At 34.9% G+C, this 23,739-nt stretch overlaps 1 protein-coding gene across 6 annotated transcripts in view; it reads left to right on the top strand.

Annotated features, from left to right (window-relative positions):
• The window catches only part of HLTF (helicase like transcription factor), a 49,376-nt gene that overhangs the window by 21,341 nt on the left and 4,296 nt on the right, over nucleotides 1–23,739 (top strand). For 3 of the 6 annotated variants that reach the window (XM_049629699.1, XM_049629701.1, XM_049629700.1), the window contains exons 13-24: nucleotides 177–266; nucleotides 3,134–3,231; nucleotides 7,203–7,346; nucleotides 8,467–8,605; nucleotides 9,258–9,393; nucleotides 10,879–11,058; nucleotides 16,058–16,182; nucleotides 16,637–16,827; nucleotides 18,793–18,918; nucleotides 19,241–19,353; nucleotides 19,663–19,843; nucleotides 22,747–22,827. In XM_049629699.1, coding sequence (XP_049485656.1) covers nucleotides 177–266; nucleotides 3,134–3,231; nucleotides 7,203–7,346; nucleotides 8,467–8,605; nucleotides 9,258–9,393; nucleotides 10,879–11,058; nucleotides 16,058–16,182; nucleotides 16,637–16,827; nucleotides 18,793–18,918; nucleotides 19,241–19,353; nucleotides 19,663–19,843; nucleotides 22,747–22,827 — 1,604 coding nt within the window. The remainder of the gene's footprint in view (nucleotides 1–176; nucleotides 267–3,133; nucleotides 3,232–7,202; nucleotides 7,347–8,466; nucleotides 8,606–9,257; nucleotides 9,394–10,878; nucleotides 11,059–16,057; nucleotides 16,183–16,636; nucleotides 16,828–18,792; nucleotides 18,919–19,240; nucleotides 19,354–19,662; nucleotides 19,844–22,746; nucleotides 22,828–23,739) is intronic. The other 3 variants (XM_049629702.1, XM_049629703.1, XM_049629704.1) reach the window with 3 other exon arrangements.

The following is a 23,739-nucleotide window of genomic DNA, read 5'->3' on the forward strand; positions in this document are numbered from 1 at the left end:
TAACACTTTATGATAAGTGACTACATATTCCTTCTCTGAGTTAGAATGATTCTTTTTAGTGTCAGGTCACCAGATATTTTGTTTTTATTTAGTAGTATAAGCTCTTAAGATACAGAGATATAAGCACAGGGGAGAGTTCGTTTTCTAGTATCTTAATGATTCTGTGGTTATTTCAGCAGGATCTTCTAAGGTTAAAGAAGATGCAGAATTTGCATGTGCACTTATTTCATCTACCCCTGCAACAAAAAGGAGAATGTTGAAAAAAGGTCAGTAAATCTTACGGTTTTTTAGCTTTCGTTTTTTTCACTGCAAAACAATTTTAACATGGTACAAGAAGTTTAAAAAGTAAAGAAAAGAATGGGGTGCCTGGGTGGCCCAGTCAGTTAAGCATCTGACTTCAGTCTAGGTCATGATCTCTCCATTCCCAACTTCGAGCCCCGCATTGGGCTCTGTGCTAACAGCTCAGAGCCTGGAGCCTGTTTCAGATTCTGTGTCTCCCTCTCTCTCTCTGCCCCTTCCCCACTCACACTCTGTCTCTCTCAAAAGTACACATTAAAAGAAAATTTTTTTTAAAGAAAAAGGTACAGAATCCTGTTGTTCTTGGAAGTGCATGTTTATGTGTTTTCCTTCTAATACCTTTTCTTTTGTTAATTCTGTTTATTTTAGTTAGGTCAGAAATATGATGGAAAAGAGATCCTTTACTCATCTTAGTAGCAGAAATATTTTCTTCTACTGAAGGCCTAGAGCAATTGATGGCTATTTATTTTTTTCATTAAAATATATATTAGTGTTTATTTTGAGAGAGCACACATGTGCAGGGAAGGGGCAGAGAGAGGGAGCAATGGCATCCTAAGTGGACTTTGCTGTGTCAGGAGCCCTATGTGGGGCTTGATCTCATGGACCAAACTGTGACATCATGACGTGAGCCAATATCAAGAGTTGGATGCTTAACTGACTGAGCCACCCAGGTGCCCCTTGATGGCCCTTTAAAACCTAATTTAATATGAATTCTTTAAATTGTAATATTCAGTTCTTAGTATGAGTAGAATTTTTCACTTATGAATGTTAGTGACCTTTATTATAATTTTATATTTTGTAATTCATAGGAAAACACTGTAAGACTCTAAATATTTGAGATGCAAAGAGATTGATCTCTAGGGTTAAGGAGATCTGGGATGAGTTACTATATTTCTGTCCCTTAGTCTCCTCTGTTTTACATTTTGGGGATATACCAGATAAAAGTCTGTTTCATAGCTTATGTCTAATGGTGGGGAAACATAAATAATTGAACACAGAACTTTAAATAATAAGCACTGTGAATAAAATAAAGGTGGATAGTAAAGAATGATGAAAGGGACCTGTTAAAGAGGTTATTTGACGCATCACAGAATGATGTTGGTCTAAGAATCAGACAGGAATGGAAAATAGGGGTGCCTGGATGGCTTCATCAGCTCAGGTCACGATCTCACAATCATGGGATCAAGCCCCCTGTTGGGCTCCACACTGAACGTGGAGCTTGCTTGGGATTTTCTGTCTCTCCCTTTCTTCTGCTCTTCCCCTGCTTGTGTGCACATGTGCTCCCTCCCTCCCTCCCTTCGTAGCTCACTCTCTCTCTCAAAAATAAATAAACTTAAAAAAAAAAAAGGGATGGAAAATACAGGCATTTCAAGTAGAATACTCAACCCTAATTTTAGAAATTTTAAGAAATGTGGAATTTTCTGTTGAGATAGAATTAAGATAGAATTCAGTTAGAATTAAGTTCACACACAGAAAGTTCTTTTTCCTTGCAGGCACACAGCCATAATAATAGAAGAGAGAAACTGTAAAAAATCATAGCTGTGAAAAAAACCCAAAAAACAAAATAAGCATATTTCTGGAAGAAAAGCAGAATAGAAACAAAAATCAGTGAGTAGAGACAGAAGTGGTATCGTGTGGTAGACAGTGTTTTCTAAAATAAGACACAAAAAATTATAAGGAAAAAATTGATGAAATTCTACTACATTTTAAATTTCCATGCATCAAAGTGCACCATAAACGAGGTAAAAAATAAGACTGAAGAAGATATTTCTGGAAAGTGTAACTTACAAAAGATTAGCATTTAGAATGTGTAAAGAAACCTCCACAAATCCATTGGAAAAAGACAATCCAGTAGGAGAAGAGCCACTAAGAATACAAATGTACATTCCAAAGAAAGAAAACACAACCAATAAATGTGGGGAAAGATAGGCAGATTCAGTCATTGAGGAAATCAAATTAAAGGAACAGAGAGGTACTATCTCACCCATTATATTTACAAACATTTAAAAATCTCACAGTGCAAGTATAGGCAAGGTTGTGCAGCAACAGGAACTCCCAGGTACTATGGAGTATAAATTACCATGGTATGAGCAATTGGGGCAAAAATAATGAAGATAGATAAATCACCTAGATATGTAAAAGGATACCTGAAAAAAAAGTTTTTATTGTGTTTTTTAGAAAAATGTTGAAATAATATAAGTACTGTCCAGTAGGGAATGGAAAATAAAATTGTAGTGTGTCCTTTTATAGGGTGCCTGAGTATCCTTGCAGCATGGCAGCTGGCTTCTTCCAAAGGGAGTGATCAGAGAAGGGGGGTGGGAGCAGTGGGGGGGAAACTTAATCTCAGTAGTGGTGTATCACCATTTTTGCCATATCCCTGATAGAATGTGGGAGGGTACCATGTGAGGTTGTGACAGTCAGAAAGTGGATATTATTAGGGGCCATCTTGGAGTCTGGTTACCACATTAACTATAGCACAGATTCCAAAAACTGCATAGAACAAATGTTATCTTAATAACTATGAGTAACAAATACATACCAGGAAATATTCCAGATTTTTTCCATGTGCCCCCTCTCAATCATAGTTTTCTACCTCCCATAAGTAATCAGTGTCTAGATTTGTAGTTATTTAAAGTGACAAGGTAAAAAATAATAAATCGACAAGGTAAAAATCTAGTTCCTGTTACTTCATCATGGCTGGAAACAGAAGTCTATCTGCTTCATTTTAATTCTTCCTAATTACTCTTTTCATAGAAGCACATATTGCCATCTCTTTATTGACTTCATATATATGCAAAAAAAGCTGAAGACTGTTTCAACTGATTCACTCTTTTAGGAGCATCTGCAGTAGAGAGTTCAAAGAAAACTGATGTTGAAGAGAGACCAAGAACAACACTGATCATCTGTCCACTTTCTGTGTTAAGCAACTGGATTGTAAGTCTTCACAGCCTTTTAAAATGTGACATAATTTGTATTTTAGTTTTCATCTTGAAAAGTATTTTGTTAAAGTCATTCATTAGGAGAAATATGTTTGGTCAGCACTCTATGTCTAAGTCAAAATAATTTGTTAGGTGACTCGGGGTTTTATTTGCTGAATTGAAGTACTTCTTTTTTTTGAAGATTTATAGTAAAAGAAACATCATTAATTATTATCATAAGATTTGGTTTATAGTTCTTCCTCTGCCATTTCTGTCCCCCAAGGTAGGAAAAGTATATAATTTTAAGATTCCACTATGTTTATGAACTATTGAAAACTCTTTTCTAAGAACTACACTAGCAATATCTTTTGTTTATATAACAACTTGTAACATTTAGTGAACTCGTATGTACTCCGTTATTCCCTAAGCTCTTCTCATAGACTTTCTCGTTTAGTCCTCACAACTATTATACTCATTTTCCCGGTGACCAAATTGAAACACAGAGAAATTCAGGAACTTGCCTAAGATCATCCAGCTAATAAATGATGGAGCTAAGATATAATCTCCAACATTCTAATTCTAGAGCCTATGCTTTTACGACTACCAGAAAATTTTTTTTCTTCCAGATTGAATTCTATTCTAGAACATTACATTAGAATAGAACCTCTTTCTGTGTTATGTATAAGGAACAGCTTGGTTGTGTTTCCTTTCCAGTTTGAGCTTCAAGCTGCATGTTATAATGAAATAATGACTATAGGAAGCATTGTGAACATAAGGACCACTGGATGTGAACTTCTGTTCTTGCCATGTCAAAGGTTATTTGCATCTCTCCTGGCCTTTTCTCCTCTAATCTCAGAGGTGGAAGAGGTCCCACTCTTTGTAAGACCATTATCTTAGTCTAGGCATTGGATTCCATCTCTTTCCACCTTTGCATTTTATCTGTTATTTTTCTCTTTCCCTGGTTATTTAGTCTCTTCCCAGTGGCTTTTTCTTGACACATACTCAGATCTTTTTCATTTTTAACTACTTCCTCTTGATTATTTCTCACCTTTAAGTTGCTGCTCTTATCCTTTCCTTCTCTGTCGTACCTTTTGGGGTTTAATTTCCACTTTGTGCTTTTACTTCTTAGCCTATAATCTGGCTTCTGCCACTTGTTCTCTAACTTGATTTGGAAAAGATTAGTAGTTATTGTCTAATTGTCAATTCTGTGCCTCTTTATTTTCTTCTTGACTTTTATGTACTTGTGCCTTCTTTGGTTCTTTTTATTATAAGTTTTTGGTGTATATATATAGATATAGATTTTTAAAATTAACATCTTTTTCTGATTTGTGTGTCATTTTCCCTCTTGAGACCAGAGTGAGGTTTAGTTCCCTCTTGCTCTTTTTTTGATTCCAAAAAAACTATCCTCTTTTTTTTGAGATGTAGTTCATTGTGGGAAGGACAGTACACAGGTACTAGAATGACAGTTTCAGGGTGAGGTTTACAAGTATTAAGGAAGTATAAACAGAACTATGAGTCTTTAAGAGCTTGGGTTCAGGATATGTTTTTTAAAAGTGGCTGGTCAGTATTTCATTATAATTTAATATTTGGAAAACAGCAAAATTTTTATAATATAAACTTCAGAAAGGAAACCTTGGCAAAGTCTTGCCTACTGAGATTATGGAGAAAACTGATTTTTTAAGGAATGAGAGCTGGTTGGGCATATATGGAATCCTGGCTGAGATTAAAATTTTGCAATCTCTCAATAAGCTAATTCTTCCTAACCCCCAAGTAAATGACCTAGCACCCTAATGAGTAGGCTAGAACTACCTTATCCTTTTGTTGTCTTCAGATCTGGGAAGGAATACAGTTAAAGCTGTAAGAGACCATCACACTTCCACCACATATTTATTCTGAATACTTGGACAAGTTACTTCTCTTCCCAATGGAAAACAAAATAGTATCTATTTTATTCATATACAGCACTTAGCACAGTGACTAGAAACTCAATACCGTAACTCTCTTTTTCCAGGAAAGTTAATTTTTTTCTATTTCAGTTCTAGTCCTTTCACAAATACGTTTTTTTTTTTTCCATTTCAAAGCAGCCCATTGATTCAGTTTTCTATTGGATTCTTTCTCTTTTCCTTTTCCACCGGTTTTCTTAATAAAATTCTCTGCATTTTCACCTTAAGTCTTTCATGTTTTATCCTCTTTTCTTAATATTTATTCCTTCACTATTTCAGGTATCATTCTCTCTTCAGCTCATAGTAGTCTGGTTTTTGCTCTCACCCTCTATAGTAACTATGAAGGCCTTCAGTGACCTCATTGTTGCCGTGTCCGCTGAGTTCCCTTTTTCTTTACTTCTGCGCTTTTTCTTTTTACAGCATTTTGTTATGTTTTATTTTGTAAGACATCTGTAGGCTCCGTGCAGTGAGCCTGACATGGGGCTCAAACTCAAAACCATAAGATCATGCATGACCTGAGCCAAAATCGAGTCAGATGCTTAACCAACTGAACCACCCAGGTGCCCCTAAACCTTTTTCAGAGAGAGGGAATGAACATAAATTACAAGCTAAAAAAATCTACCTTGTATTCCTTCTTGAAATTTTAATACTTTTCCCCTCCCCACCCTGTCCAATTTTGTTGCTCCCCCAGGTTTCTGACCACTACTTTTCTCCCATGGTTTCTATTTAGTCTGCCTTTCCCCCCTGCTTAACAAGCACGGTATCTTTTTTGAAATATTAGAAAATTTTTTAAGCAAATCTGCATTTACTTAAACAAGATTCAAGAATTTCAAAAGTTTGCCACATTTGCTTTGTTTTTTTCTTTGCTGGAATATTTTAAATCCTGTCCTAGTAGAAATAGAGGCCGACTGTTTAAATACTATCATTTTGTAGGCTCTTCTCCTAACCTTCTTTTCTCATTATACATGTTCTTAGAATATCTTACTCATTCCTAAGCTTCGTGTACTGTCTGCTGATAACTTTATAAAGTCCATCTCTACATTGTATTACAGGCCAGTATTTAAATATTTGTAGTATACATCTCTAGTCAGACATTCTGTAGTGGCCAAAAATTTTAAATGTCTAAAATAGTAATACTATCTTTTTCTCATTTTTATACCTACTTTCCCCTTCTTTTTTTAAACTTATATCTTTATCACACAGTTCTAGGCACTCACTTTAAGTATTAAGGGCTTTTTTTGTTCTTTGTTTTTTTCATATCCCATATTTATGAGTCCTCAAGTCCCATCAGTCTCTTTTTTTTGGTATTTTTCTTTCATACCTGTCCTTTTTATTCTCTTCTTACTTCTGACATTCTGGTTTAGGGGTTTATCATCTCCTACCTAAGAATGAGAGCTTTGTTTCTCTGGTGTCCTTTTTTCCCCCAATCTAATCATGATTTTTTTTTTCCTCAGACCTATTGTTTTCATGATTTAAAAAAAAGTCAAGTGCTTTAAATTGATTATGTCCTCAGAGAGGGCAGGGACTAGGTCTTATTTTTCTTTTTAGCTATACCACCCTTCTGGTTGATAATCTGACCGATAGTAGGCCTGTGATAAATGAATAAAAGTAGATACTGAGCTTGAATCTCTGCCTACATTCTTGAAAATATTTGTTGTTCTTTTGCTGTTTAATTTTGATATTATCAAGTTTACTTCCTGGGAGCAGTAGAGCCTTTCTATTAATACTAAATTTTTAAAAAATTAATTACTGTTTAAAAGACTTGGTTGTTTTTCCTTCTAAAAATGAAGTGGCTGCTCATTGGTAGGGCCAGGCAAAATTTATATAGTGTATTATTATGGCATATATGTCAGTTTTCCTGACAATACAATAATAATTAGTGTTGTTATTATCATGGTTGTTATTTTAGTTTAGATAGCAGGAAACTTGATTTTATGCAATTTTAATAGTTTGATTTGTGATACTACTGCCAGGACAATACTTTTTTATATTATACCCGACACTAATCTGCTTACTATTTAAAATATTTCTAATTTTCTTCTAGGATCAATTTGGACAACATATAAAATCAGATGTGCACTTGAATTTTTATGTTTATTATGGTCCTGACCGTATAAGAGACCCAACCTTGCTTTCAAAACAAGATATTGTTTTGACTACATACAACATTTTAACTCATGACTATGGAGTAAGTATGCTGAGACTCCTATTTCAGAAGTTGAATTTGAGAAATACACTTCAGGTTTCTAAAGTGTTCTAAAAATCAGACTTTGTGCTCTTTTTTTCTAAATACTTAAGAATATGTAGGAAGTAAATAGGAGATTGTTTCTTAATACTCTGCAAAAAAAGTTCAGCTTTCTTCAGCTAATTATGAATATTTTCCATTTAGAACACTTAAAGCTACAGTTTTACATTAGAATTGTAACTAAGTTTAGATAGCAGTTTGTAAGTGAATTCTATTTTTTCTTGTATTCTAGAATATTATTTTCTATCACAATGATTTAATTATCTCAGTTTAAAAATAAACTTTTTTTTAATAGCTGAAATTTATGAGTTTCCTGATTCATTTAAAAGTTTAATTTTTGTTTGTTTGCCTATTCCAGTCATTAAAATGTTTTTCAAAATACCTTATTGTCAAAATTTTGGTCTTCTGGTAAGAACGTTAACTATTACATAAAAGAAACTAATTATGTTAAATTCAATAATTCTTACTACTGAAAATTTTTCTATCATTACAGTTTTAATCTGAGGTGAAATTAGCTCAGTGTATTGAACCAAAGTCGCAGTAGAGAGCTAGACTACCTAGGTTTGAATGCTAGCTCTGCTATTTCCTAGCTGTAGTACTTTGAGTAACATACGTACTTCACACCTTGGTGCTTCAGTTTTCTCATCTGTAAAATAGGAGTAACAATAATATTTTGTAAGCTTTTGAGCATTCAGCAATTAAAAAAATTGTTTTTAATGTTTATTTTTGAGAGAAAGAGACAGTGTGAGGAGAGGGGCAGAGAGAGAGGGGACACAGAATTGGAAGCAGACTCCAGGCTCTGAGCGGTCAGCACAGAGCCCGACACTGGGCTCAAACTCAAGAGTGGTGAGATCATGACCTGCACTGAAGTTAGACACTTAACCAACTGAGCCACCCAGGCACCCCGAGCATTCAGTAACTTAACGTGTGTACTGCTTAAAGCAGTATCTACCACATAGTAAGCATTGATGCTAAAAAATAGTAGCAATGTGTATTTACCAAATTACGTGAAATACTGTTTTACTTCCCTGTGTTTTTAATTCACATGAAACATTTATTTCAGACTAAAGGTGATAGTCCATTACATAGCATAAGGTGGCTAAGAGTGATCCTGGATGAAGGACATGCGATAAGAAATCCAAATGCTCAGCAGACAAAAGCTGTACTTGATTTAGAAGCAGAGAGAAGATGGGTATTAACAGGTAAAAAGGTTATATTTAAAAAATTCTCAAATATGTATCATTAAGTGAGTTAGGTAACTTGTAAGTTTTATGTGAATATAAAAAGTTTGTTCTGTAATTAATCATTGAGGTCATTTAATAAAATATTTTGACTTGTTCTTCACAGTTCCCCATGCTATGGCAACATTGAATAATATAATGGAACAATCACTAGATTTCTTTTTGAACCTTGGAGATTGATTAGACACTTTAATTCTCAATCAGAATCTTGATTTCCCTATTTCTCATCTTGAAGCCAAGCTTGTGTGCTACTTGTGACGCCTGTACTAGAAAATGGGGAAGAAGATATAAACTCAAAGTCATTTTTTCCTTCTTGTCAGTACTGCTGGTTTAAAATCAAATAAATACATGTTCTTGGATAAGGAGAAAGTTGAATTCACTGGGCTGTGGTTTTTTTCTTTATTAGTATGGCAAGTAAGAGCTAAAAATTAGAGCAAAACTGTATTTTGAGATTGTGTATGTATTTAACAAAGGATTATAGTTACAGCTTGATAGAGGGTGTGCCTAGTACAGAATGCCTATTTTCAACTGTTGTTTTCTCTGATTGGGTCAGATGGATATTCTGAATGGATATTCTGGTTGTGGAGTTACAACAGTTTTCTGTTATTTTTAGGTACTCCGATTCAGAATTCTTTGAAGGATTTGTGGTCTCTTCTTTCCTTTTTAAAACTTAAGCCATTTCTTGATAGAGAATGGTGGCATAGAACAATACAGCGTCCTGTCACAATGGGAGATGAAGGGGGACTTAGGTAAGTAATTTCATGAAAACGGATTAATATTAGCAACAAATAACTGTAAGCAGCTTGAACCAATTGCCACTTTGAATACTATTTTAACTTCACTGTTGGCTTTCTTCTCCCAAAAGCATTTATAGCTTCATGCCTTTGGCTCTCAGAACCTAACGATTGTTGGCTGGGAAGACAAAGATTTCTAACTACCACTAAAACAAGCTTTTCCTTTCTTTGATATTAGTCTAACTAAAAGGAAAGGCAGAGCTTTATGGTCTTTGTGTGTTGCTGTTACCCCTGAAACCACCATTAGTTGGTTAAACAGTGGCAGGAAAAACTATATGCTCTGAACATCCAGTATGCACTAAATTTTCATAACTTACCTTGTATAACTTTATATAGTGGTAATCGAATGGTAGGATATACACTCGCATCAATAAGACAGAAAGCTATTTCTCATGGAGACATAAATAAAATTCAACTTGGTGATAGCCATTTCACAGGGTGCTCCTCTAATAATGTGGTTTAAGGTTTTTGGCTAGAGCAGTGGTTTTCAGCGTTTGGGATCCATTAGCAGGTTGTGAAATCATTATAAAGATGGCAGCTAGCCTTATAAAACAAAGTGAAGTAGAATAGAAGGTTTAAGAAAATAGAGCATATCACACATAGTAAGTATTGTTTTTGTGAGATGTTTCTGTTATATGTGTATGTGTGTTTATATAATAATGTTTGCTGGATGGTATGTGTTTCTTACTGTGGTTATAGGGAAAAAGGTTCAGAAGCCACCAACCTAGTTTGTAGTACTGTCTGCTTGCTTTTCAGAACCAACTATGTAAATTATAATTTAAGAAATTTTATTTATATTTCAGTGTTAGGAAAAACTTTCCCTTAAAGAATTGATGTGCCTCCTTTTTTTCTGATAATGAGAAGGGAGTATAAAGGTTGTAGAACCTAGAAGGCATTTCTCCCTTCTTCTGAATTGTCACATTGTGTTTTAATTTTTTTGGCAATTTTAAATTTTTTTAAATTTTTTACTTTGTAAAAATTACTTATTTTGTACTGTGATTTTCATATTACTGAAAAAATATTTTTGAAAGTAAGATGTTTTCTCATTTGGAGTTTATGAAATTTGTATAATGCCTTGCAATTACTGTAGGTACTTAAGAATTTGAGTGTTGAATATTGAGTGATGTAGTTAACAGAAATAAGTAAAAAAGTTAGTGATTAGAACAAAAATGGGGAGAAGTTAAGAAAAATAAAGGCAAGATAGAAGATTAGACTGTGACAAGTATTGAGTTGAGGGCAATCAGTGCATCGTTGCTACAATTTTATATTTGTAGAATATATTTCTTATGATATCATATTGGATAAAACTCCAAATAAGGGATTTTTAAAAAACTTACTAGGTTATAAAACAGTAATATATTAAAATACTTTTTTTGTTGTTGTTAAGTCAGCTTACACAGAAATGAAAAGTTATGTAATTATTTGTTTTATTTTGACTAGGCGTTTACAATCCCTAATTAAAAATATTACTCTTAGAAGAACAAAGACCAGCAAAATTAAAGGAAAACCTGTTTTGGAGTTACCAGAACGTAAAGTATTTATTCAGCACATTACACTTTCAGATGAAGAGAGAAAAATTTATCAGTCTGTAAAAAATGAAGGCAGAGCTACTATTGGAAGGTATGGAAAAAAGAAAGCCATTTTAGAAAATAATTTTTATTTTCTTTCCTATTTAACTGAATAGTATTTTTTAGAAATGTCAGCAGTAAAGTCTGAAGTATACTGAAAGATAATATGCTTCTTTATTTAAATTGTTTTTCATGAATTTGTAGTTGGAAGTAAATGAAATTGTATTACAACTTACCAGGTAAGTAATTCCTTAAGTTAGGAAAAAAAATGAAATGATGAATTATGAATGGCTAGTTAGACCTTGTTTGTTCTATTCCTGGCTCTCTATCATGGGAGTAGATAAAAACATTGAGGGAAGTATATATAGAGAGAGAGAGACAGAGACAGAGAGAGATAAAAAACCTATTTAAGGACCAAAACTTTGGGGAATGTCCACATTTAAGAAGTAGGAAAATAAAGAGAAGTTTATGTAGAAGATTCTATCAAGGGCAGAATTAAGAAAAGTAAAGAAAACTGTTGGAGAAAGAGGGAATGGTTAGGAGTGTCAGATAGTATGGAGACTTAGAAAAGCCATTTAAATGGTGATTCAGGAGTTATTGGTGTAAAATCTTAACATAGGTTCACCAGAATAGTGAGGTGTGTACCAAATTGTAGGTGTAAGGGAATTGCAAAGAAGTAGCAGCTGTAGGTAGGGGTAGACCACTTTCATGAAGTTTGTAAACGGAAGAAGAAAGTGAGACTGGTACATAGGATTGCTGGTTGGTTGCTCTGTCAATGTTTTGCATTTTATTTGAAAAATCTGCCTTGAGAAAAGAAAGCATAGAAGAGACTACACATAGAAAAGAGAATAAAGCAGATTGGTGGATAAAAATGAAGCCTAGTGGGGGGTAAAGAGTGCAGTCAGTGAAATATGAGACAAAGGGTATCTACAGAGAAAGGTGGTGGGAAGTTGAAGATAGCTGGATTTGCAGCCATTATAAAAAGTTGTTAAAGTTCTTAGAGTGGGATACAGGCTTCATGTAGTATTGAATATATGTAGACTTTCCAACAACACGTGAAATCTGGGACTTTCCAACAACGTGTGAAATCTGGGGAATAGGAGCTGATGACGTAGATTATAAAGGGATTGGGGATTGGTAGAAGGTGAGAAATTCTAGTCCAAGCAAGAACATGTTTGATGGTAGTGCTTATGGAACCAGAATGAGTAGGAGACAAGTAAAGGCAAAAGAGGGCTGAGAAAATAGGCGAATCTTCAAGATACGAGAACTTCATTGAAATACGAAGCAGGTTTAACAGGAATTAGTTTGAAAAAGATTATTCTAACTAAGTAAGTGATTTCAGATATCAGAATTTTGCAGTGGTGATTGAAATTTCATTCATACTCATTCTTTCAACCAGAATTTATTAAGTGCCTGTGTAATACATTTTGAGATACAACATAATAAAATAGACAAAAGTCTTTACCCTCAATGAGTTTATATTTTAATGGCAGGAAACAGACAATTAAAAAAAAATTAAATTTTATGGAAAAAAACTAAAGCAGAGAAAGGGGATAGGAAGTGTTGAAGCTAATAGGTTATTCAGTGAAGACCTTACTGAGGTGATATGTGGGAATAGGTCTAAAAGAGACTGGACTTGGGGACATTTCAGAGGGAACAGCAAGTATAAAGACCCTGAGTTGGGAGCATGTTTGGTGAGCTTAGAAAGCAACGGAGGCAAGTGTGGCTGGATGATATGAGCTAGATGGAATAGCAGTGATGTCAGAGAGAGATTGGAGTGGGGACTACATGGTGGTTTTGTAAGGCATTACTGCATATTTCAAGGACTTTGGCTCTTACTTTCTTTAGTTTAGAAAACTTTGAAGGGTTTTGAGCCAGGAGAGTGATATAATCTTACTTATATTTTAAAAGGATCACTGACTGCTGTGTTAAGATTTAGATTCTAGGAGTACGGGCATAGATAGGGAGAAGAGTGGCAGTAGTCAAAGTAAGAGATCATGGTGGTTTTCACTACAGTAGAGTGGTGATGAAGGGGGTGAAAAACGGTTGGATTCTGTCATAGTTTGAAGGCAGAGCCAACAGAACTTGCTGATGGGGAGGGAGACAGGAGTCAAAGATAACACTGAGCTTTTTCACATGAATGTGACTAGAAAGTTGAAATTACCATTTGCAGAAATAGGTCTGTGGGAGGAGCAGAGTTTTTTCAGGAAAGATCGGAAGTTCAGTTTTGGACCCATTGATGCCTGTGAAACTTCTAAGTGGAGATGTCTCATATATAGGAAACTAGTGTTCATGGGAAAGTTCTTAATGTAAGTTTGAAAGTCACCTGTGTGTAGATGGTAATTAAAGCATGAGACTGGATGAGAAGAGAGCTAACAAGGAAGACAGGAGTGGCTGGTGGAAGAGGAGTGGTGGAGGCTTCTACTCTTATCTGGGACTCAAAAGAGATCGGTTAAACTGAAATGCTGACTATTAGTGTAGTAAGTGACCATGCCAAGGAATAGACTAGTTGTAAAGGTTATTCTATTTGAAAATGTTGAGAAGAGTTAACTATTGAAACCGCAGAAAAGAAATAGATTGTTTTAAAAGTTTTCTTTTTCTTTTTTAAATGTTTGTTTATTTCTGAGAGAGAATGAGCAGGGGAGGGACAGAATCCAAAGCAGGCTCCAGGTTCTGAGCTGTCAGCACGTGGGGCTCGAACTCAAGAACCGCAAGATCATAACCTGAGCCAAAGTTGGATGCTTAACTGACTGAGCGACCCAGGCGCCCCTAAAAGTATTTTCTTACTATGTAATACATTTAGTAACATTTATTGAGCACTTACTAGATGTTATGCATTCAAGTGCTTATATGTTTTAATTCACAACAATCTTACCAAGTCAATACAATGATTACCCACATTTTCTAGATAAAGAGTCTGAGGCACAGTAACTTGTACTAGGTCACACAGCTAGTGAATGACAGAGCTGGTATTTAGATTCAGGCAGTTTGGTTCTAGAGCTTGTGAGTTTAACCTTTATATTATATTGCCTCTTCTTTGTACTGTTGACTATTTAGAATTATTTGTTGACATAATACTACTATTACTAATAGTAACAGCAGATAGATAGATGGATAGATATATGACTTAACCATAGTCCAGACACTATTCTGAGTGTTTTCCATGTATTAACTTTTTTTAATACAACTGTCTTATAGTGTCATGGTAATAATACATACCTCATAAAGATGTGACAGCTGAAGACAGAGGTTAAAAATCTACCCGGAGCACCTAGGTGGCTCAGTTAGTTAAGTGTCTAACTTCGCCTCAGCTTATGATCTCACAGTTTGTGAGTTAGATCCCTAAGTCAGGCTCTGTGCTGACAGCTCAGAGACTGGAGCCTCCTTTGGATTCTTTCTCTCTCCCTGCCTCTCCCCGACTCATGCTCTGTGTCTTTCTCTCTCAAAAATAAACATAAAAAAAAGAAAAACCTACCTAAAGTTTCACAGTTAAATTGGCAGAGCCAGGTTTTCAACTCAGTCTAGCTCTAGAGTCTGTGCTCCTAATCATTAAGCTGTACTTCTATTGCCTTAATATACTTATAAATGTGATTGTATATAATTTTTGGATTACCCATTCTTCTTTCAGAAACCTGTCATTGTCCTGCTGAATTTTCTGTTGGATGTTTCTATTGAAAACCCTGATTTTATTTTAGGTTTTTCTTTAAAGTCCAGCACCAAGACCTCTCTCTCTTGATTTTTTTCTGGAACATGTGATACTGTTTAAATCTGTAGATTCTGGGCTTTTCCACCTCCTCCTTTTCCTGGAAAGTTTTCTTTAAATGTTGTTTTCTGTTCCATTTTTTTATCTTTGTATGTTTTAGATGTTTTTTTGTTTTCCATTGGTATCATTTTATTCTAATCCTTTATATCTTTCTGTTAAATTTTATTTTTTCTAAGTTTATTTTTGAGAGAGCGCATAAGTGAGGGAGGAGCAGAGAGAGGGGGAGACACAGAATGTGAAGCAGGCTCCAGGCTCTGAGCTGTCAGCACAGAGCCTGATACGGGGCTCGAACCCACGAGCTGGGAGATCATGACCTGAGTTGAAGTTGGACTCTTGACAGAGTCACCCAGGCGCCCCTGTTTAATTTTATTTTTTATCTTTCTGTTTCCCACATTCTTGTTTATGTTTATGTCAGTGGCTTGTCTCTTTTATGCTGATTTCAATGTGGCTTTCATTTCTCTGATGGTTCACTTTTCTCTTTCACACTTCTGAACTGTACCACCTCAGTTTTCATTTGTTTTGCCATGATAGTAAATCATGGCAGTATCCTTGTTCATAATTTTTATTTGCTCTGTGGCAACATTTTTTTGGTGAGTTTTCTTTCAGTGCCATTTGTTCCTCCCTTGCTCTTTGCTGGTTATTATATTTGAATGTCTCGAGTTCTTTCTGGACTATTTATAAGAAGTTAATATGAAGGGGGAGGGCCACAGCTATGTCACAGACTAGTAGGAAGTATCCCTATATAAATTATGACTCAGGGTTATATATGAGCCTTTTAGGTTTTATTTGTGCTTATACAACAGAGATCAGAAGCTGTAGATTCCTTGTAATATGGAATTTTATGCCCATAATCTTTTCTGTAAACACAGTAGGTCTGTTGTATTTCCTTATTTAGCTGGTCTTCTCTCTTTGGTATAAAACTTGTCCAGGGAAGTTCAGACCACAGCCATGTACCCTGTTCTGTTTTTGCATATGAAACATGTTGATTTTCCCCTAAGGGTTGTGCCTTCTGTTTTGAAGAACTGTGCTCTGGCAGGTCTCTTTGAGATCTGCAGTCATCTCTCTCGGTATCTTCTATCCAACTTCTATTGTAACTGGCAGCCATTTCTCATATATCTTGCTTCATTGTTACAAGTCTCTTATTTCATTAAAGGTGGTTTGCTTTTCTGTTTTCCACTGTTTTGATTTCCAGAGAAGAAGGGAACAATGCCATTTTTATTCCACTATTTTAGAATAGGGAATAATATTGTTTAAAGGCCTTCATAATATTTAACATTTTTATCTCTAGGTATTTTAATGAAGGGACTGTCCTTGCACACTATGCAGATGTCCTGGGTCTTTTGCTTAGATTGCGGCAGATTTGTTGTCATACTCATCTTCTTACGAATGCAGTGTCTTCCAGTGGTCCCTCAGGTAAGTAGATGTGATTGGTTTACACTATTATATTGGTTAGGGATATTTAAATCAGGATGAGAAATTTTTCATATTACCTGAATACAGTTTCTTATTTGTCAGATGAACATTGTTTTTAGAATAGGACTCAAGAATATACCCACAAATTCTTACCAATGAAATGGAGTAATAATGATGTCTTCCAGGATTTCCAGTGACAGATAACAGTGACAAATTGGATTTGCTTTTTATTCTGTGGTAGTATGTGCAGACTATAATGATGCTGTTGTGTAAGGTATATTATGTGGGTTAGCTACTATTCTAGCATCTGAATTTTTTTTTAATTTAAACCATGCTTTTTGCCTATGATAGAAAAAACCTAAATAAGGACTACCCAAGCAAAACTTTTCCCCATATAAGGAAGATTAACTTGTCTAGTCATATTACAAATCTTGCTGTGAAATTAATTTTTCAGCCTTTTCTCTAGGAAATGATACACCTGAAGAACTACGAAAGAAGTTAATAAGGAAGATGAAGTTAATTCTGAGCTCAGGTTCTGATGAAGAATGTGCAATTTGCTTGGATTCTTTAACGGTTCCTGTCATAACACATTGTGCACATGTCTTTTGTAAGCCCTGTATTTGCCAAGTCATTCAGAACGAGCAGGTTAGTTTATGCTAGGTACAGAGTCAGTGTTTGATGGAATGGTGCACTAGTGAGTCTTGAGTGTAATGAAAACCGAAGTCCAACAGATTGTAAAGAGTTGGATTTACTTAGACTTACTAGTGCACCTTTTATGGTTAATTATGTCAGTATTTTATAGATAATCTGTTTCTTATAATTAAGTCCTTTTAAACATAAAAAGACACCACACATTTGGAGGCATGTTCACAGTTAATATCCTAGTTCTACTGTTAAGATCATTGCTATCCAATAAATGGATCAGTAATGTGAGACACAAAGGTAATTTTAAACTTTCTAGTAGAAATAGGTGCAGTTAGTGACATTTTTGTTTATCCAGTATATCTAAAATTGAGATTTTTACATGATTTTTTTACTTTAAGTGTTCAGAGTGTGGTATTGTACAGTTACAGCACATCTCAGTTTGCCTTTGCTGCATTTCAGGGGCTTGCCACATGTGTTTATTGGCTATTGGATAAGGTAGGTCTAGATTCTTAGATATGGTAGAATTTTTGAAGTGGAATAATCCTTTAAGCAGTTCTTCAGCTGAGGTAGAGTTTTTTTTTAAACATTTTTATTGGTATACTTGTAGGAAAAAATGCCTAAGTCATGATTGTGCAGTTGAGTGAATTATGAAGTAAACACATTCATTTAACTACTACTCTGGTCTCCCTGTGTCCCCTTCCAATCATTTACCTCCTCCCTCCTCCCCAAAGCTAACACCACTAAACTGACTTTTAACATTGTTTTAGTTTCACAATCTTTTTTATTATAATAGTATTTGGTATGTAGTTATTTTGGAGACTGTTTATTAGCTTGTGTTGGTACAAATGGACACAAAAAATGAGCCTGATAGGATTTAACAGGTCTTGACTAGCTTTGTAAGCCATCTAAAAAGGAAAAAAAAAATTTAAGTTTATTTATTTATTTTGAGAGAGAGAGAGAAGCAGGATGGGAGGGGCAGAGAGAGAGGGGGATAGAGGATCCAAAGCAGGCTCTGTGCTGACAGCAGAGAGCTTGATGCAGGGCTCAAACTCACAAACCATGAAATCATGACCTGAGCCAAAGTTGGACACTGAACCGACAGAGTCACCCAGGTGCCCCAGAAATTTTTTTTTTTTTTCCTAAAGAACAGTTTCAACTAGTGTGCTGTAATGTAGTTAGGTTCAAGATACTATTATTTCTGATTTCTTTACTTGTCTGCAAATAGTACACTTCACCCTGAACAAGGCAGGGGTTGGGGTGCTAACCCCCTGTGCAAAAAATCTGCCCTAAAACTTAACTACTAATAGCCTACTGTTGACTGGAAGCCTTACTGATAATATAAACAGTTGACACATATCTTTGTTATATATTATATGTGGTATTCTTACAGTAAAGAGAAAATACTAAAATCGTAAAATTCATTTATAGTACTGTACTGTATTTACTGAAAAAAAATCCTCATACCCATGTTCAAGGGTAAACTATATTATAATATTTGTTTCAAGCTCCTGTTGCTAGTCAAGATGACATACTTTTTGCTCCTTTTTTTACCCAGTCCCACTTGACACATTAGAACATTACATCTGCCTGGAGTTTAGCATGTACAGATTTATCTCAAGTGGATGAATCTAAAAAGTCTAATAAAATGCTAGCTATTAAGGTTTTAGAATTTACCATGCTTTTTAAAAATTGAGGTAAGTTGGGGCACCTGGGTGACTCAGTCGGTCAAACATCTGAGGTAAAACACCCTTGATTTTAGCTCAGGTCATGATCTCACGGTTCGTGAGTTTGAGCCCCATGTCTGGCTCTGTGCTGATGGTGCAGAGCCTGCTTGGGATTTTCTTTCTGCCCCACCATCGTGCGCTCACTTGCTCTCTCTCAAATAAACTTGATAAAAAATTTTAGGTAAGTTGATATTTGTTCCTCTGATAAGCTTCATTCATATCTTATTCTTTTCTTATATAGCCACATGCTAAATGTCCTTTATGCAGAAATGATATACATGGAGACAATTTATTAGAATGTCCTCCAGAAGAATTGGCATGTGACACTGAAAAAAAGTCTAATATGGAATGGACATCCAGTTCAAAGGTAAAATATACATGGGCAAATATTTGAGTATTTGTTTTATATTTATATAAGGATACCATTTATTAAAATAATTCTTTTCATCCTGTCATTTAAATATTATGCTCTGTTAGTGTTAACTTTTTAATTTTCTAGTGGTGCATTTGAGAGCAAAGAAGCTTCAGTTTATGAGTGCATTTTTTCAGTGTTTTTAAAAACATTGTCTTTTACTTTTGCATTTTTAGGGAAATAATGGGGGCAGGGCCTTTCTTTTCCTAATAAAAAAATTATACGTATTTTGCCTATTCAAAATGGAATCCAACAGGTGTTCTAATTTTTTTTGCAGATTAATGCACTAATGCATGCATTGATTGACTTAAGAAAGAAGAACCCCAACATAAAAAGTTTAGTTGTTTCTCAGTTTACAACATTCCTGTCTTTAATAGAAACACCACTCAGGTAAATTCAGTATTGTTTCTCACTTTGAGTAAAAGGATTTTATGTAAGTGTTTTGATAGGGATAGCAAAAAATAATTGTCTTACCAGTTACAGTCATCTCATCTATGTAAAATGATAGAGTCACAATATTTCCTGGGAGCATAGGATTTTAAAGATAAGTCCTGAATTTATCAGAAAAAATACTGACTGGTGGTTAGTAAATATTTGTCAGAATAAATGAGTGGAAGAATTGGTTGAATGAAATTTGTAATTAACATGTTTTTAAAATAGTATAGAAGGTGTTACTTGTCTCTTTTGTCCTTCCATTAGAGCCTCTGGATTTGTGTTTACTCGTTTGGATGGTTCTATGGCACAGAAGAAAAGAGTTGAATCAATTCAGTGTTTTCAAAACACTGAAGCAGGATCTCCAACTATAATGCTTCTATCTTTGAAAGCAGGTGGAGTTGGTTTAAATCTTTCTGCAGCTTCTCGCGTGTTTTTAATGGATCCAGTAAGTAGTTCTGTAGATTTTAAACTTTTTTAAAAAATGAACTGTTTGGTAAATACCTTTATAGTTATAATTGATTGTGAAAACTCTGAGGCAAACTTTAGAAATAGGTGATAACTTAGTAAATGTGTATTGAGGGCTTTTTCTTAAGCACTTTACATATATCAAATGAAATTGTCATAATATCCCTATGAGGTCAATGTATTACTGTCCTTACTTTACAGGTGAGGAAACTGAAGCACAGAGAAGTAAAATAACTTGCCCATCAAAGTCCATGTTTTTAATTTGTGTGCTGCAGTTTTCTACTTCTATATATATGCAATTAGTTTCTGTTATCTGTCATGCTTTTAATGTAGTGGTTTCATCCATTTGGCCAACAAATAATGCAGTCCTATGTTGTGTCAAGGAGTCTTACAGGCACTAGGAATCTGGCTATAAACAAGGTAGACAAAGTAGCTACCATCATGGTGCTAATAGTCTCAATTTTTAATGTGCAAAGAATTAGGTAAAATGTAATTTCTGACCTCTATCCTCAGAGATTTAGGAGTTCTTAGATGTGACCCAGGAAGCTGTTTTAATACAGACCATATGTGATTCAGGTGCAGGTGTCCAGCATCACAATTTTAGAAACTAATACCATTCATGGAATATTTTGGATAAATTCTAGCGTCTAATAGGGTGCAGTCACTTGTGGTTGGTATAATATAGGTTTAGCTGTAGAGTGGGAGCTAAAATTCAGACTGAATTTTACTCAGTAAACTGACCTAGGAGGAACATCCACAGAGGAGCAGCACCTTGTTCTAATTGCTCAAAGAGGCTGTTTGAGCTGCAGGCATTCTGGACTAATTTAGTTTCTAATTTGTACTGGGTTACTGTTTGGGCTAGAGGCAACCGTATTTGCTATTTCTGTGATTCATAGATTTGAGATTTGTGGTTTTAGAGCTTGTTGCCTGAAACTCAGAAAATTTCATAACCAAGTTTACTGAGCTACAAATTTGAGTTCTTCTGGTTAGGCCATCTAGTTTATGTATGAACGCATCTCTTACCAAGACTTTTTCCTCACCTGAGGGTAATAACACCCACCCAGTTCAATACTAGCCAGAGCCATATTTTGGCATTCACAGACATTAATGTCATGGATGGCAGTGGTCTGTTGTGTTTTCTTGCCTTAGTTTTGTGGATGAAGTCTTAAATCTTTGCTAGAGTCTTAACTAACCTGATGATATTCTTAAAAGATGATTTTTGGACAGATTCCCAAATTATTTTTCTCTTCGGTTATAATCTTAATATCTGATAAGGAAAAGATTGATACCAAATATAGTTTTATAAAACTGATGATCAAAAACTATATTCTTTTATCAGTTTACAAAAACTTCTGGAATGTTTTAGTAATTCATAGATTGATTTTCATTGAACATTTTAAATGTTTCTAACTTTGAAATGGAAGCCACGTTCCAGGAAAATAACTCATGAAAATCTTTGACCTTTTCATGGAATATTGCATAAGGGCTAAGGTGTATTTTAAATGTTTGATTATGAACTTTTGATAAAGCTAATTACCTTCCTTCATCAGTACATGTGAGAATGAAAACTGTCAGTTTTAGATCATGAGATAAATTTAGATTCCTGGTAGTCATACTATACGTATATTGTCAGCTCATTAGAAGGTTCCCAGATAAAATACAACAGAAAGAACATTTTACCTGGGCTCTTGGTATAACGGTTTCTAAGCGTGTCCAATTGTGAAATACAAAATATGTACAAAATATGATTATCAGTTTTAGAAAACCATAAGCTAAATATTTCCTTAAAATCTGATTTCTGTACAAAAACCACCCAAAACTCAGATTACAACAGTAGTAAAATCTCCTTTTCCCTAGAGCTCAAAGGAACTTTAAATAGAAGAAAGTAACAGCCTGAGTATGAATCCTACTATAAACTTACTTACATGTGCATTTATGATTTTGTTTCATTTTCAGATAGTACTTTGCTGTGTAAATGTTACTTTTCCCTCAACAACCCATTTTCAGCTTCAAGAATCATCCCATAGTTTAAAATTTAATGATCCCTACACTGATAGTTCATGATAGTATTTCCAAACCATTTGACTCCTGTATTTCTAGACTGAAGAACTCTATATGTTTCTGCTTATTCTTTTCTTCGCTTCATTGTTTTAGTCTTCACTTTAAGACAGTCCCCAAACAGGTGCCTGGGTGGCTCGGTTGAACATCCAACTCTTGATTTCAGCTCATGATCCCAGGGTTGTGGGATGGAGACCCCGCCCCCAGCATGAAGCCTACTTAAGATTCTCTGATTCTCTCTCTCCCTCTGCCCCTCTCCACAGCTCTCTCTTTAAAAAAAAAAAAAAAAAAAGTCTCCAAGAGAATGCCTTTGTTTAATGTTACTTTTAGTTCAATTTTGAAGTCACATTCAAATATAGATACAAAAAATTACATCAACAGAGCCGTTAGTTTTAGGACTTTTAACAAATGGAAGTAAAAAAAAACCAGCAAAAAGAAAACTTTTTTTCATAAATGGATCCAATTATGTATCTTTTCTGATGTAAATTAAGCCATTTAAGAGGATGTGTAACCTTTTATTCCTTTGTTAAACATACATCAACTTCAAAATGAAAAAGAAAAGATACTATTCGATGACTTAATCACTAATGCTGGGTGCTTTCTATGCATCAGGCACTGTTACTGGATACTAGAAGCAGTGGAGTGAAATGATGGAGAGTAGCTGCTGGTCATAGTAGCAGAGCTGGTGGGGTTCCCATGTCAGTATCTAATTCAGTCAGAGAAATTTGAGTCAGTAATAGATGAATGAGTAATACTGAAATGAAAGGATATGTGCAGAAAACTCACAGATCAGGGTGGTAATAAAGCCGTTCATATTCTTGTTAGGCCTGGAATCCAGCTGCTGAAGATCAGTGCTTTGACAGATGCCATAGACTTGGCCAGAAGCAAGAAGTTATCATCACAAAAGTGAGTTTTTAAGCCATGTGTTTTAAAATTAAGTTGATTTGGTTTTTTAAATTACACAAAAAAATGTATGAATATATTATTATAAGATTGCAGAATTATGCAGAACAAAATATGAAGATCACCTTTAATCTCCTCTAGAGGAAACCACCATCAGTAGTTTAACATGTTATTCAAAGTCCCTTTCTCTACTTTACATAGATTCATTTGTATGTATACACCTCTCCTTTAAAAAATTTCTTTTAAGGTAAATGGGATCATACTTTTATTTTTCTCCCTTAGCAGTATATATTGGGAACTACCATATAAGTACATATAGAGCCTATTCTTTTTTTTTCCTATACTAGTAAAGTATACATAAAAATAGCTGAAGTAAATACTGTGAAGTGTCCAGTTCAGTGGCAGTACTTACTTCCATACTGTCGTGCAGTTATCACCATCATCCATCTCCAGAACTTTTTCATCGCAACTTGAAACTCAGCCCTCAGCAAACAACCTTCTGCTTTCTGTGTATTTGATGACCCTACAAAGCCATTTTCTTTTAACATCTGCATATAGATACATCATAATTTCTTTAACTAGTCTAATGTTTTGCTAATAAAAACAGTGCCAGGGGCGCCTGGGTGGCTCAGTCAGTTAAGCGTCCGACTTCAACTCAAGTCACGATCTCGCGGTCTGTGAGTTCGAGCCCCGCGTCGGGCTCTGGGCTGATGGCTCAGAGCCTGGAGCCTGCTTCCGATTCTGTGTCTCCCTCTCTCTCTGCCCCTCCCCCGTTCATGCTCTGTCTCTGTCTCAAAAATAAATAAACGTTAAAAAAAAAAATTTAAAAAAAAACAGTGCTATAATTGACATTATATTACATAAAAGTACTTCTTCAGGATAGGTTAAGGAAACTAGAATTCTGGATTTAGAACT

This window comes from Panthera uncia, chromosome C2 (assembly GCF_023721935.1).
Source record: "Panthera uncia isolate 11264 chromosome C2, Puncia_PCG_1.0, whole genome shotgun sequence".
NCBI classification, from domain to species: domain Eukaryota; kingdom Metazoa; phylum Chordata; class Mammalia; order Carnivora; family Felidae; genus Panthera; species Panthera uncia.